At 43.1% G+C, this 15,818-nt stretch overlaps 1 protein-coding gene across 4 annotated transcripts in view; it reads left to right on the top strand.

Annotated features, from left to right (window-relative positions):
- Positions 1 to 15,818, top strand: part of TNS1 (tensin 1) — a 2,137,091-nt gene that overhangs the window by 2,096,952 nt on the left and 24,321 nt on the right. For all 4 annotated transcript variants that reach the window (XM_069616815.1, XM_069616816.1, XM_069616817.1 and 1 more), the window contains 3 exons: positions 1,095 to 1,166; positions 8,816 to 8,984; positions 13,612 to 13,680. In XM_069616815.1, coding sequence (XP_069472916.1) covers positions 1,095 to 1,166; positions 8,816 to 8,984; positions 13,612 to 13,680 — 310 coding nt within the window. The remainder of the gene's footprint in view (positions 1 to 1,094; positions 1,167 to 8,815; positions 8,985 to 13,611; positions 13,681 to 15,818) is intronic.

Here is a 15,818-nt window from a genome sequence, read left to right as displayed (position 1 = left end):
TATTTTAACGTGAGCCAGTTTCCAAGACATACGAAAAAAGAAGCAGTTTGTCCTTCCCTATCTATCTTCCATTTTTATAACTGCTTGCAACCTCTGAAACAGGAAGTGACATCAGAACGGGACAGGAAGTTCAGTAGGCATACTCATTGCAGCAGCAAAATAAAAACGAGTTATTTTCTTAAATGCCCCCACATTATTGTTTGTTTGGGACTCCTGCCGCCTCCCTTGCCCTCATACTCAGAGCTACCGTGCAGCACGTGCCCCCTTCCTTTGCAGCCTACTAGTAGCAGAAACAGCTGCTGTAGGAGCGGTATAATCAGAAGCATCAGTACTAGTTTCCGTACTTGTATTACTGCTGTCAGAAGTACAGCCTAAAAGTGCTTTCAGTAGGACCAATAGTAGTATGAGCATCAGGGTTAGTAATAATGGGATGAGGAAGGTTCTTCCGATATGTAGAGGTGAGAAGGGACCTGGACAAGCATATAACTCTGGTAGAGGGGATTGCTACATATATATAACAAGAGGAGTTACTACATGAGCTATCTCTGATGGGGGTGGGATCACCAGACTTTTGAGTGTGTAGGGCGGGGGTGCTGCTGGGATGTACAAATGAGTTGGTGAAAATCTCACGTTTCACTTTGCACTTTGCTGCTGTAACTGATCTGCAGACTGAGCTTCCTATTCACCTTTGACGTCACTTCCCGTTTAAGGTATGAAGGCGGAGCACACAACATTACAGGACAGTCTAAGTAGGAGAAAAAAAATTGGGATAGATTGAAAAGTGTATTCTTTCGGAAATCTGTTTAGTACATGCATAGTATAGAGAAACACATATTATTTGTGTCACTACGATCCCTTGCTTTTATCAAGCAGTGTGATCTTGGTCCAAACGGTCTGTAAGCCTGCTGCCTTTGTCTATGAGGCTTAGATGTGCTGTTTTGATGCTATTTCTTTTAAACGTTTATCAGTACGTTTTCTCGAACATGTGTGGTGTTATAAAATGACCAGTAAGGTTTTCATTTCCGAACCTGTTCCACATGCGTCTCGATGTGTGCATTATAATCTCTGTGTTCTTCTCTATTTACCCCTCAAAGATCCAATGGATGAAAAGAGAGAAGTAGCAGAGCCGGCAGATTCCCCCATGGATCTCGTGAAGCAGGGAGCAGGTGGGTCCTCTCTGGGCGCATACTGCGCATGCGTATGGATACAGTGAAGCAGTTCTAGCGCGTTACCTACGTCTCCTCCAGCAGAAAGGCAACATAGGGCTCCATGTTTGCCCTCAAATCATATAATATGGCCCCAATGTGCGGCCTCGAGGGAGCAGAAAAGTATATGTTTGTCTGGGGCATCATAATTGGCCAATCAGCGTGCCAACTCTCAAAGGAGCGCAACGGGCAGGGCAGGACAGGAGGTGGCACTGGTCCAGGGAAAGGGGAGGGCATGAAGGTAGTTGAGATGGAGATGAACTAACGCAAGACTACCCTTTCCACTCACAAGCATGCGGTTTAGTTGCACTCAAGTCTACCACCCCATGAGGTGGCATCCATGTGCAGCACTCCACCTCTTGCAAACACATGCGTTGAATGATGGACCCATTTGCCACTTCCTTCAACAAACGCAGCAGCTTACATCAACACTCGAACATTCATCTAACTCAAGTTAGAGACTGCTGTGCTGTAGTTCCAAGGAGACGGTACCCAGTGGCAGGACACCCCCGGCCGGACACCCCCCTCAATCCTTTCCCGGAAATGCATGTACCTCTTTGCAATGCTCTGGCAGGTTGGTTGTCATTTGTTTTTAGCCCTGCTGCCAGATTCATATACAGTGGCTGAGACCTTGTGTCTGAGCCAGGAATGTATCCAATCCCTCCCCCGCGAAACCACCCCCCCCTGTGACGATATTCTCGTCTGGTTCATTTCCCTGGTGCCTGTATGCCCGTAATGATAACTTTTGAATATTTCTTTCTAGAAAATAGTTTTGTTTCAAATGTTGTCTAATTATTTTAGTATTCAGAAATGTCAACTAGACATTATAATTAAAAAAATGTATATATTGGTCTTAGAGCCATTGTGACTTTCACTCTCTTGTTTTTCCTCTTTTATCCTTCTTTTGTTCTTTGACAGGGGGGAATCCCCCAATACCGCTAAAAATGTACCTGCACTTCCCCACAACACGTTTTCTTTGCATAGCTCCCCTGCTCAGTGTTATTACTCCTCCTAACCCCCTTGGAATCCTCTTCTTTACCCCAGTGTACACAACCTCCCTTCGCCTCCTACTCTGTTTCTCTGCCCCTCCCAATCCCATTGATGCCCCTTCTAGTCCATCTAGTTTGCCTTGTCTGGTTGCGCTAAACCTCTCTGTCGCTGATCACTCCAACACCTTCTTGTTCTGCTCGGCCTAGTCCTCTCTCTAGTCAACATAGAGCGAGAACACCACTCGTTGACTGGGTGTTTTGTGACAAAAGACATAGAAAGGGGACTCCACGACTGTAGATTTTCTCTTTCGTGGTACATTTAGGAACATAAGCGACTGACAGAGGCAATCAACCAATTGTCATTCTCACCGACATATGTTTTCCTTCACCACTTAGTAGCAATTATTAGGTACTCAAAAGAAAAACAAAAGGGTCAAAAGTGGTTGTAATGAAAGCTCTTGTTCATGACTATAATTTAGTTGAGCTTAATAAAAATAAAAGAGGAAGCACTGAGAAGTTAAGCAAGACTAACCAGTGTTAAGTAAAAGCCCATGAAGAGCAATTTGTGCTAGAGGAGAAAGCCATGTCTGACAAGAGAGCAGCCCTTTTTGTATCCAATCTGTTTCTTCTTTATTGAGTTTTAAGTTAAATGAAAGATACCCATTTCTGCCGGTGGTGCCCCTTACTAATCATTGAATTCTAAACATTGGTGATATGTGTTTCTTTAAATCCTGCTCTGACATTCGTGTCTATATCCCATTGCATGGGTTGTTCAAGTTCTGTTTACCGCCTCTTTATTTCTGTGTGGGCTGGGGCTTTGTGCAGTCATTTCCTCATTTAGTGATTTCTGGGTATTCAAGTATCATAGAAGCATAGCTCCCTGTTTGCTTTAAAGCCTCTATAATGTATTTCTGGGAAGATTGACTTTGGTGTCACTAGTATTTGGGTTCTCAAAAAGCTGATTCTTTCTGTCCCCACTATTTCTCAGCATTGTGGTATTTCCGTGTAGGTGCAGCCCATATGACCAATTGAAACCATTTCCTCCTTGGATCATTGGCACGCATTGGTTTCTCTCAGAGTTTCTCTGAGAGTCTTGACAATCCTTTCTGGCTAGGAATGCACCCTGTGTAATGTAAACTAGTGGTTCAGGCCTTATTGTCTGCCAGGAAGTGGACAAAGGATCCCATTTCTCCATTTCTATCAAAATGTTTGGATATGTTTCCTAACTTCGTAACATTTCTTCAACATCTGAATTGGTCCTGTTACTTAGAAGTTAGTTGTAATTCGACTCTCAAAATTCAAAGGTAATCAAAATAAGTAGAGCGTTGCAGAATTGAGGTGAGTGTGAGCAGCTTAGTGCCTAGGAGATAACTGCTATACTTTACTTGGGCACTGGGCATTGCTTGGACTATTGCCCAGGTAGTATTGCTGAGGTATTGGCTTTCCTCATCTAAGTTCCAGTATGCATAGTCCAGTTTTGGTTGATCTATATATGGTCTGTTTCTCACAGCTCATATAGTTTGTGCAGTGTGCACTGTCAATATGTATCACTACCCTCCTGGTAACGCATGTCATGCTGATCATGGAACTCCTCTCTTATCCAACGCCATGTCCTTCAACTCCATCTCTCAGTAATTGTCGCCTGCTGCTTCGCCTCTATCCCTTACTGTCATCTCCAATATTAGGACATTCTAATTGTGCTACAGCAGGGGTCTCCAACCTTTACGTTAGCTAGAGCTACTTGTAGTGGAGGCCAACAGTGGAGAGCTACTAGCGGGCGATATCAGGGTGGGGATATTTATAAACCTCTGAATTTTTACCAATATTATTTTGGCTCCATTATTTCCCCTCTTTAAACAGATGGAATAACAAATCCCTTCATGAATATATTAAGAACTTCAAAAACCTCTTTGTTGAATTATTATTTATTAGTAGCTGTCTCAAAAAGACAGATATTTGTTGGACTTCCACACAAATATCCTGTAATTTTTGTGCCCCTTCCTTTGTGTTTTATGCAGGCTTTCTACATGCTAGGCACACTATTGGTTTCCAAATGTGCATTTCACACTTCCATAAAAAAAAAAAAACAATTTCCAAATTGAAAAATGCTGCTTGCGTTCACGAGTTTTCTTTGAAATGTTTTTTTTGTCAGACACCACACATACTCCGTTATTTGCTGGTATGATAGCTCAGCGGGTGAGCGCTCGCTGCTGCGATCTGAGCGTGATCTGCAGGTCGCAGGTTAAAGTCCCGGCAAGGCCAACTCATCCTTTCATCCTTCTGAGGTCGATAAATGAGTACCAATTTCAGTTGGGTGATATTGCATGTAAATATGTGCTCTGTAAAGCGCTTTGGATTAAGGCGCTATATAAATAACACATCATTATCATTATTTGTGTGCCCCTCTGTGTTTTAGCACAAGTTATATTTATAAAGATTTTAAATGCTTGTCAAACTGGTTGATCACAAATAAATGCTTCTGTTATGCTGACAGTAGTTTTTAGAAAATTAAACTGTGGGTTCATGGGTGCCAACTTTTGATTTTCACTACAGGGGCAGAAATATCCCCACCTCAGCCCTGAATATAAGCAAGCAACCAGCCCAACCCATACCCTGGCCAAACACATTGTATAGCACTTTTTTTTATAAGGCATTGCAAAAAGTCATACGATTAACAACCTGTAGTTTTGAATATATAACATCTCAGCATCGGTCTGTTAACCTGCTGAGCTACCCTGGTAGGCTTCTATTGTACAGCGTGTCTATGGATCGCTTAATGTACTAAAAGTGGGTGTACCTGTGTCATGGAAGTGATTTAAAGTGGAAATGTACAATGTGGAATTTGGAAAGAAGCCACATAAAAGAAATTGCACCATTTTTTAAATATTATTTTGAACATTTCCAGGCGAGTGGCAGTGCTACTGTGATATTTACATTGCGTGGTCACAATGACCCTGATCCTGCCCCAGCCCCTCCAACATCTCTGGCAAACAAGAGCAGCTTGCTTAAGCAAGACTGTCGTGGGGGCGCACAAGGCCAACTGTGGTACTACAGGCGGACTGCAGAAGCATAACGTGATACTGACACTTGTCAGTGGATTTCCAAGCAGCTCCATGTGGCACAGCAGTCAAGCTCCCCGCCCGCAATTGGGAGGACCAGGGTCGGAAATAGCTGCAAAACGCACCATTAAATAATATAACTTGGGATAAATGTTTATTTTTCGGTATCTTCAGGCGGGCGACTGAAAAGGCTCAGGCGAGCTACTAGTCGCCCGCGATCGACTGTTTGGCGACCTCTGTGCTACAGCTTTCAGTAAGCATGTATATCCTTAACCAATATGGCGTGGGCTTAGTCAGGCCTAACTAGTCAAGTGCTGAACACTAATACTAATTCCTTCCGACGGCTGATTTCTGGAACTTGGGGGCACAGTAAACTGTCTTTAATATTGGACAAGCGTAAGAGGACAGAGAAGAGAATGCATCCACAGCTGAGTTTAGTTGAGAGGTGATGACAGGAGGAAGAAGTTTAGCCAAACCCGTATCTTCCTGTTTTTTAGGTTCACTGATTCTCTGTTATTTCCCATTTCATTTCCTGATCTTCAAACGCCAAGTGGGCACACCCACGAGCCAGGGAAATTACTATCCAACCACGGGAGAGAAAAAACAAGCCAAGCTTAGTAACCAAATCATGGTTAAGTGACAGTGTCTAAACAGACACACTTGGCTCTCATTATGAGTTCGACTGTGTGGCCAAAATCAGTGGTAATCGAGTTACCACTGCACTACTGCCACATTACCACACCACCAAACTGTGGGTTTGGAGGTAATATGAAGGAAAAACCTCCAGCTAGGTAATTCTGCCACCTTATTGCCAAATACCAGCAATTTCGGCAGAACGCCACCATACTGCCAAGTGTGATCCTGCAGTAATTCCGCCAGACCAAGTGGCGGTAACAGTCAATACATTTGGTGGTATCTCTGCGGATTTACCACCAAAATACAAGCAGACTTGTAATGAGGCCCATCTCTTAATTTTCTACCGCCAAAATACTAATTTCCATCTGAGCACCACCCAGCTTCCTTTCTGCTCCACTATATGGTGTTTTGGTTGTATGAGCACACAGCTACATCCTGTATTTGCAGTGTCATGCAGCTCCTCCCAGCTGTATGAATATCATCAAATATGGAATGGGAGATTGCGCCATGGTTGTTACCTTTGCTACCAAAGCAATACAGCGTATCCATAGCGACCCATGTCAACCATCAAATCACTTTCCATGCGACACAGGATCTCAAGTCGCTATGCAGCTTGCAAGTGCCCATCTTCTTTACCCACCCACTTCAGGTCTTCCCCCTAGCGGTATCCATGTTCTGTAAGGTCCACTGTTTTCTGTTCAGGGTTATGCGTAATTTTCTACGATTTTAGTTTAGAATGAAATGAAATGATGGATGTTGCAGGTTTTTCTACTGTAAATTCAAAACATTCTAGAAAAGGTGCTGGGGAAGTAGCCATTTACATGTTTCTTTTGTCAGCAATGCTGAAATGACATTTTCAGTTGTTGTGCGACAGTACCTCACTCACTAAAATAGTTGCGGTTTTACCACTGTATTTAAATAAATACATTTAGTGGGAGGAGGGAAGGTCCTGATATTTTATCCTAAAAAAACAATTGCATCAATTCAGTTCCGCTTCATCTTTGCAGGCTCTCTGGGAGACAGCGATAACAACCACATAGTTGTCCAGAAATAGTGGGTGAATGTGCACATGTTTTGAGGCAGCAAAGATGGAAAGGGGACAAATATTAATACCAAAAGGATACATAGAGATTAGAAAGCAGCTATATTTCTGGCCACCAGGATTTCCCATTGCTTCTACTAGGAATGAAATCCTATATAATAAAAGGCCAGATGTATGTTTGTCCGATGCAATAATGCGCAGTGCCGAAAATGCCAATTTGCATAGCTTCTCTTGTTGTCACTGCTAGAGGGAGCTGTTGCCTTAGGAGAGATTGTGGTCCTACTGTGTTAATGAAAACCTCCTGTATCTTCTGTATTCCACTGATAACGTTCTATGAATAAAATATATATATTTTAAAAAATACATAAAAACACAAATTAATTTGATTAAGCACTATTTTCACTAGTATAAGAACATAAATGACTTGTTCCCTCATACAATTATTTTCAGCATAGGGCGCCCCCACAATGTCCCTATTAACACTTTGAACATGTCTTTCTTTACACACTGTGGCCCCGGTACGCGGGTTGTTGCACTTGTAGATGCATACTTGGATGAGTATATGCGTTACCACGTGTACAGCATTGTTCCCAAAATCTGCATCTTTAATCAGAGCAGCCTCTCCATGCTGCCCCAAACTCCATGAGCAAGAAAGCAGCAGCAAACACGGTGTTACACATTGGTTTCCTGCTTTCCACATCAGCACCCACATGAAGCGACTAGTATTGCAGCTATTAACAGTAACGCAACTAAAAGTATTGGAGCTTAGTTCCCATTAGTTCCTGTTCATTTCGAACCACAGTACTGCAGTCACTGCCTATGCACACCCTGAAGCCATGACTTAGTTCCTTGTTTGTTAGTATAACCTGAGTGATTTCTGGCTTTGCCCCTTCTCTCCTATGCTACTGGGCTGCAAGGTTTGTGTTATTAGACTTGTAGTCAATATCAAAGGTTATATAATTTCAACAAATGTTCTTGTTTGCAAGGGGTGATGTTTATTTTTTTAATATGCATTCCTTGAAGCTAATAGATGGATAGGTTGCTGTGTAACTTATAAGCAGATGCGTGTTTATTTTTGGATGCCGTTAGTTCAAGTTTTTCTGTGACTTCTTTGGGGGGAATATAGTTGCAGCTCTACCTTGTGACTTTTACACGGTTTCTTGCGTGCTAGAATTGTGTCATCCTTCTTGAGATACAGTGTCAGACATCTCGAATGGTGCCAGAGAAGATGGCCACATGCCACATATTTATTATTCTCAAGTTGAAATTAGGTTTTGTTGTCCCACGCCGCCATTTTAGTCCAGAAAGCCCATTAAATGGGTCTCAATGAATGAATGCAGTGAAAGGGAGCCCTCCTCGGATCTCAGTCTTTCTTCAAATGTCCTTCCTGTTGAAACATTTATGAGATGTCCGCATGATGGTCTTAACATAAGATGTAAGCATCACAAAAACTCAGGCTACATCAAAATATCTCTCATGAGGAATTGGCTGAAATCTATAAAATACTTATTGAAACCGCTAGAAAAGTGATCATATCCCATAAATGATACCAATTTAAGACAATTATTCACCAGTACCAAATCATTTTTCATAGGTGCCACCCAAGTGTGCACCAACATTTTTACCGAGGAACATGTGCACCAGGAAATGGTCCAGATTGCGGTGTAAAATTGTCTTGTCCCATTGTCCCTCCTATGGTCTTTTTTATGTATGGTTATTGACTGGTTTGCTGTGTATGTAATTGAACAGATTGTAGAACTACGCAAAGATTATTGTGTTTGATTGGATGAACAATGAACACGTGATATTTGAGCATTGGCAAGCAGCTTCATGTGGTTTGTTCGTGATCCCTGACCTGGTTATTTCTCTGCTATCTAATTTCAGCCTGTAACGTGCTGTTCGTCAACTCAATTGACATGGAGTCTCTGACCGGCCCGCAAGCAATTGCCAAAACAGTCAGCGAGACGCTGGTGGCAGATCCCGCACCAACAGCGACCATCGTCCACTTCAAAGTCTCCGGTCAAGGAATTACTTTAACAGACAACCAGAGAAAGTAAGGGCATCCTTCAGCTTATATGAAGTCAGCTAGTGACCAGTGAGGTTTGCAGCATGGCTGGAATATGTGTCTAATTAACCCCACTTTAGGTCTCGCAAGGCCACAGGGCAAGGAATTCGTTTCATGTGTTTAGAGTCTTCAAGAACACAATGAAATTTTATTTCCAGAAATGGAAGAGCAGAAATCACATCCCTAGTGCAATAACCATATAGGAAGGTTAAGCCATAGTCTGTTGGGTATTGGAAACCACTATGAGAACTGCCACGTGATTTTCCTCCTCATTGATGATGTATTCACCCCAAAATCTCTACCTTCTCTCCGTTGGAGGGACTCATTTCCCATTGTCTAAACATTCCAGGGGACACACCCAGTTTCTCATGGAACCAATAGTTTCTTAAACATGTCACCTTTTCACCAGACCATACCCATTTCCAATAGGCCTCTTTCACGCATACACACACACACACACACACACACGCACGCACGCACGCACGCACCTTCACCCTTCTCATTGGTCAATGTTACACCACATAAAGCACATCGATAATACAAACACCTGACCCAGGCCCCATTGAATACTCCTCTTCTTAGAATTTAGTGACTTCTCATGAATCATATATAGGGCCTCAGTCTGAGCTTAGCGGTCCAGTAAACTTTGAGCAGTATTTCTGTTATCACCCCTTTTGTTGGTGGTAACGGAAGTAGCCCCGGTTTTAACACACCACTATTTTATGCGTGTGACCTTGCAGTGGGGGATTTACCCCAAGCAAAGTGCTACAGGGAAATCCTCCACTGAAAAAGCCAAAATGTGGTGGTTTCACCATGCACAAAATTACAGGCCACAGTAAACCTGCTAAATCCCCAATGCAGTACTACGGACTCCAAAAATGGGGAGTAACTGCCATGCCTCCACTAACGGTAAATCTGCCAGCGGAAGTGGCAGAAACAGTAACCGAGTTAGTCTGGATTTTCAGAGTTAGAATCACACTCCGTCCCCCCCACCTGCCCTCACAAGCGACAGTCATTTACAGTAGGCCATTCCCTGTTCCAGTAGACCTTGTCGCTTTGAAATAGAATGCATATAGGGCCTTAGTCGTAGCGCCGACCAGGCGTACTATAGATCCTCCCTTTACCCTATATCTCTTTCACCGTAGACATCACTGCGACGTAGAACATTTTTTTTTTTTTTTTGGTAAAAGATTTGATGATTTTATTTAATACCAGAATGCACATTTACAATCTGAGAGTTTTTCAGCTGTCAATTGTGTAACATAACATTGAAAAGACCTTTAAGATGTTTTCTATAATATATGAACTGATAACTAAAATAGCACAAATTCATTTACACATAACTGGATTACTCAGATGCATTGAATATAGGGTGAAATAGAAGGGAGGGGCGATGAGAAGGGTGAAGAGGGGAGGAGGGGAAAAAGGGGGTATACTAGTAACAGAATAGAGATGCCAGTATAATTGTAAATAGTGTGGAAATCTTTGCTTTTGGCCACACCATCCCACTTCCTACACTTTAGCCACTGATCCCACTCATGCCCACTCTGCATAGTCTCCACATCTTTCCTGTACACCACATCACCACTGAAGAACACAGTCCTTTCCCGCAATTTGATCCTGTGCTCAGACCATGCCGTCTTCTCTTATTCTAAACTATACTTTCTTAGATGACACTTCTTCCTCGCTTCCTTCACGCAGAAAGATCCACATACCAAAAGGCTGTGATATGATATGATAAGATATGATATGGCATTTATAACACGCCTATACACAAGTGTGGACCTGATTCCCAGAGTGCTTTCCTATGGGATTGCACCATTATAAAACGCTTTTGTGAATCAGGTCCCTTATCTCCTTCTCCTAGGCAATGCGGCGCTCTCCAAAGAGCGCGCATCTTGCAAACTGATCTCATCGTATCAGCACACAGTGTAGTATCTCGATACAGATCACATATGCTCACGTATCACAGTTGCTCTCCACAATCCAGACGCACACATTCTAGAGGCCTCACTTTCTCTGGAGACACTGCACATGTTCCCAGAGACAGCCGATCCACCCGATAAGCTTCAACGCTGTCTCCAAAAATATATGATCTTCTGATCCTATCTCATACATTCTGCACACAGATGTGCTCCACCACATTAACTGCACACCCTTGGCCAGAGCTCATAGTCCCTCACTTACCACATTACCCATAGAGCACATCTGCTTGCATATATATGTGCCCCCCTCTCACTCACAATCCACACTCTATTTTAAGCATGTCACCTCTAATAGACCTTATCTTTTTTGCAAACAAAGTAAGGTTCATCATATGTTCCTTCTGACTGGCCACAGTTTGCCTGCTCCATTCATACCAGCTCTCGAATGGATCGAGCACCCCTCTTTCTCATTCATGACAAATACTCCACTTAGTTCACATTTCCCTCCTTGGCTCCCTTCCCAGAGAGACAGCACCCACTCTATTCAGGCTAAATACTACACTGCTTCCACGTAGAATGCACCTCTTTTCTTTAGACCTGGCCTACACATGCTCCCAAATGAAACAAATATATTCCCTATAGAATATGGCCAGGTCCATATACAACAACCCTTTCTCCTAAGCATCACATCATTCCCATAGGACATATTACTCTAAAGGGCTTGCCCGCAATACCAGAGCTCAATTTTGTTTATTTTACACATAACTTCTTATACATCTGAAACTCAACTGATAGTTCACATGTGTTGTTCTAAACACACATGCTTCCGGTAGTGAATACTTATTTCCTGTTGACCACACCACCTCCCTGCAGATCATTCCTCCTGCCCCCATACCACACTACAACCTTTCAATCACACCTTGTACCAGAGTCTACCCAGTCTTTTCTGACCATGCCACAACAATGACCATCCCTTGATAATTCAGAGAACATGGTGCAATCCACGCCCTTCCGCCGTACATTGAAATTCCCCTCCACTTGCTTCAGTCTCAAAATACAGACCCCTTTCTTAGCCCTGAGCTAATGACCGAACACACATCCCAAAGGGCATATTCCCTCATACAGCCACACTCCCAAACCTCCTCTGTTTAGTGTGCTATCTCAATCCAAGTACTGTGTACATTTAGATTGAAAGAAACCAGACATAAAGGTATAACCACTTAGGCAAAAATGATGGTTCCGCGTCATTACATCTCCTGAAAAAACATAGTTGGGACCAACTTCTTCTCAATCTCAACATATTTATTGACTGGTCTAAATATTATTATTATTCCAGTTGTGGAATATATGGATAAAGTGCTTGATAGTGGGGGGAAAACAAATATTGCTTCTTCAGCAATGTTCTTTGGATGAGATATACTGACTGGCTGCCCATAGAGCCAATCCATGCAGAATTTCATTGGTTGACAGGCACATAGTGCAGATGCTCCTCCACATGTTTCTAATGCCAAGGCGGACACCTCTGTGGGGGATCTGTCATTAATGATCGGCCAAAGTTATAATTCCAAACTTCTCCAACAGTTGCCAAAAGCGTTTCTCTCTGGTGTCTTTCAACTAATTCCGGTCTTTCCTGACTCAGGTATCGTCCAGCTTTGTGTTGTGCACCTTGTTTACAACTGTAGTGGGGGTGGTAGGGAACCTACCCAAGTATATAGTTTATTACTGATAGATTTTGGACCAACGGGACATCAGGTCTCCTAAATCCAATCAGATGTAGTGGCTATGCATCTATTTTAATTTTGCTAGCTTGAATATAAGCCCTCCTGACCATAGGTTAATACATTAGACTTTCACCATAAATGGTCTGGCGGACTTCCTAAAAATTCTAATAACGAATGAGTGACAAAAACAATTTGGAGAGGAGGGAAGAAGGAGAAAGTGGAGACCATTGTTTCTTGAGAAAAGTTAATTCTTAGAAACACTATAACCAGTTGTGAGAAATATATTTCTACTGTTTCTTCATCCATCCACTTTTAGATAGGTGGCACACCAGCGCAGCCTACAATGATTGTACTGGTAGGCAGGATTAGTTAGACAATCCCTCTATCCTTTGCTTCAACAATGCCCAGGTTAATAGGGCAGGATCAACACCAGCAGGAAGTTGTTACCTCCTCTCTAATTGCGTATGAATGTGGAGTGTGTTGCATTACAGTTTCATTAGGTGTGTTTGCCCCATTTTGTGATAAAACCTTTCCGACACGATGCTTCTCTTGTGGTAGACAACACTGCTTCCCTTATGACACTTCTTTACATATTCAAGCATCCACCACCTTACACACTGTCCTATGCACCTGCAGCCTCCCCCTATTGGGCAACACCTGTTCCACACTGACCTGACCACCTTTCCAAGAATGGACATCTGTTTGGAAATTGACCAAACCTCCTTTGCAGTGACCTGACATTCTTTTAGCTCTTCTCTTAGCACCTGGCATTGGGCATCATTCAAGCCTAGTCCCATACCTGCACACCTCTTCTCCATGCAGAATCCAGTTTACCACTAAACCCCACCGACTCCTCATTGTGCAATACGGTAGTGCCAATCGGGGCCAGTTGCTACATGAATTAAGTTGTACATAGTTTAGGTTACGATGGCAGCAATGTTGCAATGCTAACTTTCCCTCTTTCAACAGGTTGTTCTTCAGAAGACACTATCCCCTGAGCACAGTCACCTTTTGTGATGTGGATCCACAAGAAAGGAAGTAAGTATTAAACATGAGAATTTAGAATCCTCCACTCTCACATTCAAGATTGAACACCTCTGTTCCATGATGAGAGTGGGATTTGGAGCGGGAGAGGGTGCTGGTGAGGCCAGGGGGAAGGGATATGGGGAGGGAGGGCGTGAGGGACATGTAGGCGGGGTTAAGGGTGAGAGGGCGAGAGAGAGAGAGTGGAAGAGCGAGGGGACGAGGTGGAAAGAGAGGTGAGAGATAAGAGTATGAAGTGGGTAATGAAAAAGGGTGAGTGGGAGTCAAAATATTGTGAGGACCTTTTAACAGACTTGCTAATGTTGACTTACAGGGCAATCACTAGGTTTTCCAAATTCAGACTGTTAAGCTAGATCGCAGGTCTGTGTTATTTTCACCCGTGTGTCTACAAAACACACTGGGCCTCATTACGACCTTGGCGGAGGACCATGGTGCAATTAGCACCATGGTCCTTGGCGGAGATGTGAAAATTCCGCCATGGGGGTTGGCGGACTTACCGCCCCATTCCGACCTTGGCGGGGCGGTAAGTCCCCAATCCCCATTTTACCCTTCCCCATTCCCATTCTTGCCCCATAGGGCATAATGGGAGTGGGGAAGGCGTTAATTACGCCACCGTAAATTACGGTGGCGTAATTAACACCAAGTTCCCTTACCGCCATGGTTTTTAACGCCTGCAAAAAGCAGGCGTTAAAATCGCCATGGCGGAAAGGGAACTCGTAATTGGCGGTAAGGGGTCGGCGCAGTTAACGCTGGCGTAAACCCCTTACCGCCAAGGTCGTAATGAGGCCCACTGTGTTGATATTAAGGTGCCACAAATATTGTTTTGAAGATGTGTTATTGGTAATGGATGTGTAGATATGAATAAGTTGTCGTTTGTTTTATTTGATTTTATACTTGGATTTATACAAGACTTGTGGATATACAAATGTAAAAAAAACAGATGTTTTTCTAAGTGAAATAGATATCACGTATGATGTATCCCAGCACAAGTAAAATCTGCTCAAAAGCAGTGGTCGAAGTGAGCGGGAACGGTCGGGAGCGGGGCTCCTCTACTTTTCTAAATTACCTTTTACAGCTCCTATACTTTTATTTTAAAAAGAAACAGTTCCGGAATGGTTTCGTTCTAAAATAAAGTATAGGAAGAAGTTGAAACTTGCACTTTCAGTGCACTGCACTAAACGTTCCCTTAAACAGCTGGTGCAAGGGTTTGGGGTGTGTATTGTGTGTGGGAGGGCACGTGGTGATGTGGGTGCCGGGAGTGGGTGCAGGCCATCAGGGAACGTAGTTCCACTACTTTTTTTTCGTACACTTCGACCCCTGCTCAAAAGATAGAGGAGGGTGACCAAACAGACTTGACCACACACACATTGTTTACTGATTACTGACCTGGAAGGTCTAGGCTCACCAGGTACGCTAAGAGAAGTTACTGTGTTATTTTGCTACACCATTGCTAATTGACACAGGACACATTTGCACTTGGTGGTGGTAATTTGCACTAGTTGACATTTTCCACTTATTACGTGTCTTTGTGGTCAGTGTGAACAGCTATGGCCCATGCATTAAATCATTTAGACATGGTGCATTTTACCAGTATCACGTGCAATAGCGTACTGTGCCAACTATCACGATTGGAGCAAAATTCCACAACAATAGAATTAAGCACATTTCCTATGAATCACATAAAGTGCACAGTGATGGGCAATGCTGCACCGATTCCTGTGCACCTAAATGGCTTTTGCATGGACTGTCCAGTGCAACATCGGCCATTTGCGCAAACTGACTTGTGCAAAAACAAGTGTTCACTTATTGAGCAGTGCAGTGCAAATATCTTGCTAAATGGAGCAATTTACTTTTAATGGTGCATTTTTTGAGAAACGGCCCTTAACATGCTGCTCCCAATTCAGTGTGTATAACTCGAACACTCATGGTTTACTAAGAGGATGAATGCTTCATTTTCTATTCTTCTTGGGTTGGAATTACTTACACGAAGATGTTCGTCTGGGTCCCCCCAAGTGCCAAGGACTTTTTTGGTGATTTTGGTATTTTGCCATTCAATGCCTTCTAACGTTTTCTGTTTCATTAACCCCTTAATTGCCAAGGGTGACTCCCTTGGCACTTAAGGGGTTAAACAC

This window comes from Ambystoma mexicanum, chromosome 9 (assembly GCF_040938575.1).
Source record: "Ambystoma mexicanum isolate Mex_15411 chromosome 9, UKY_AmexF1_1, whole genome shotgun sequence".
NCBI lineage: Eukaryota > Metazoa > Chordata > Amphibia > Caudata > Ambystomatidae > Ambystoma > Ambystoma mexicanum.
This window is presented reverse-complemented; position numbering and strand designations above follow the sequence as displayed.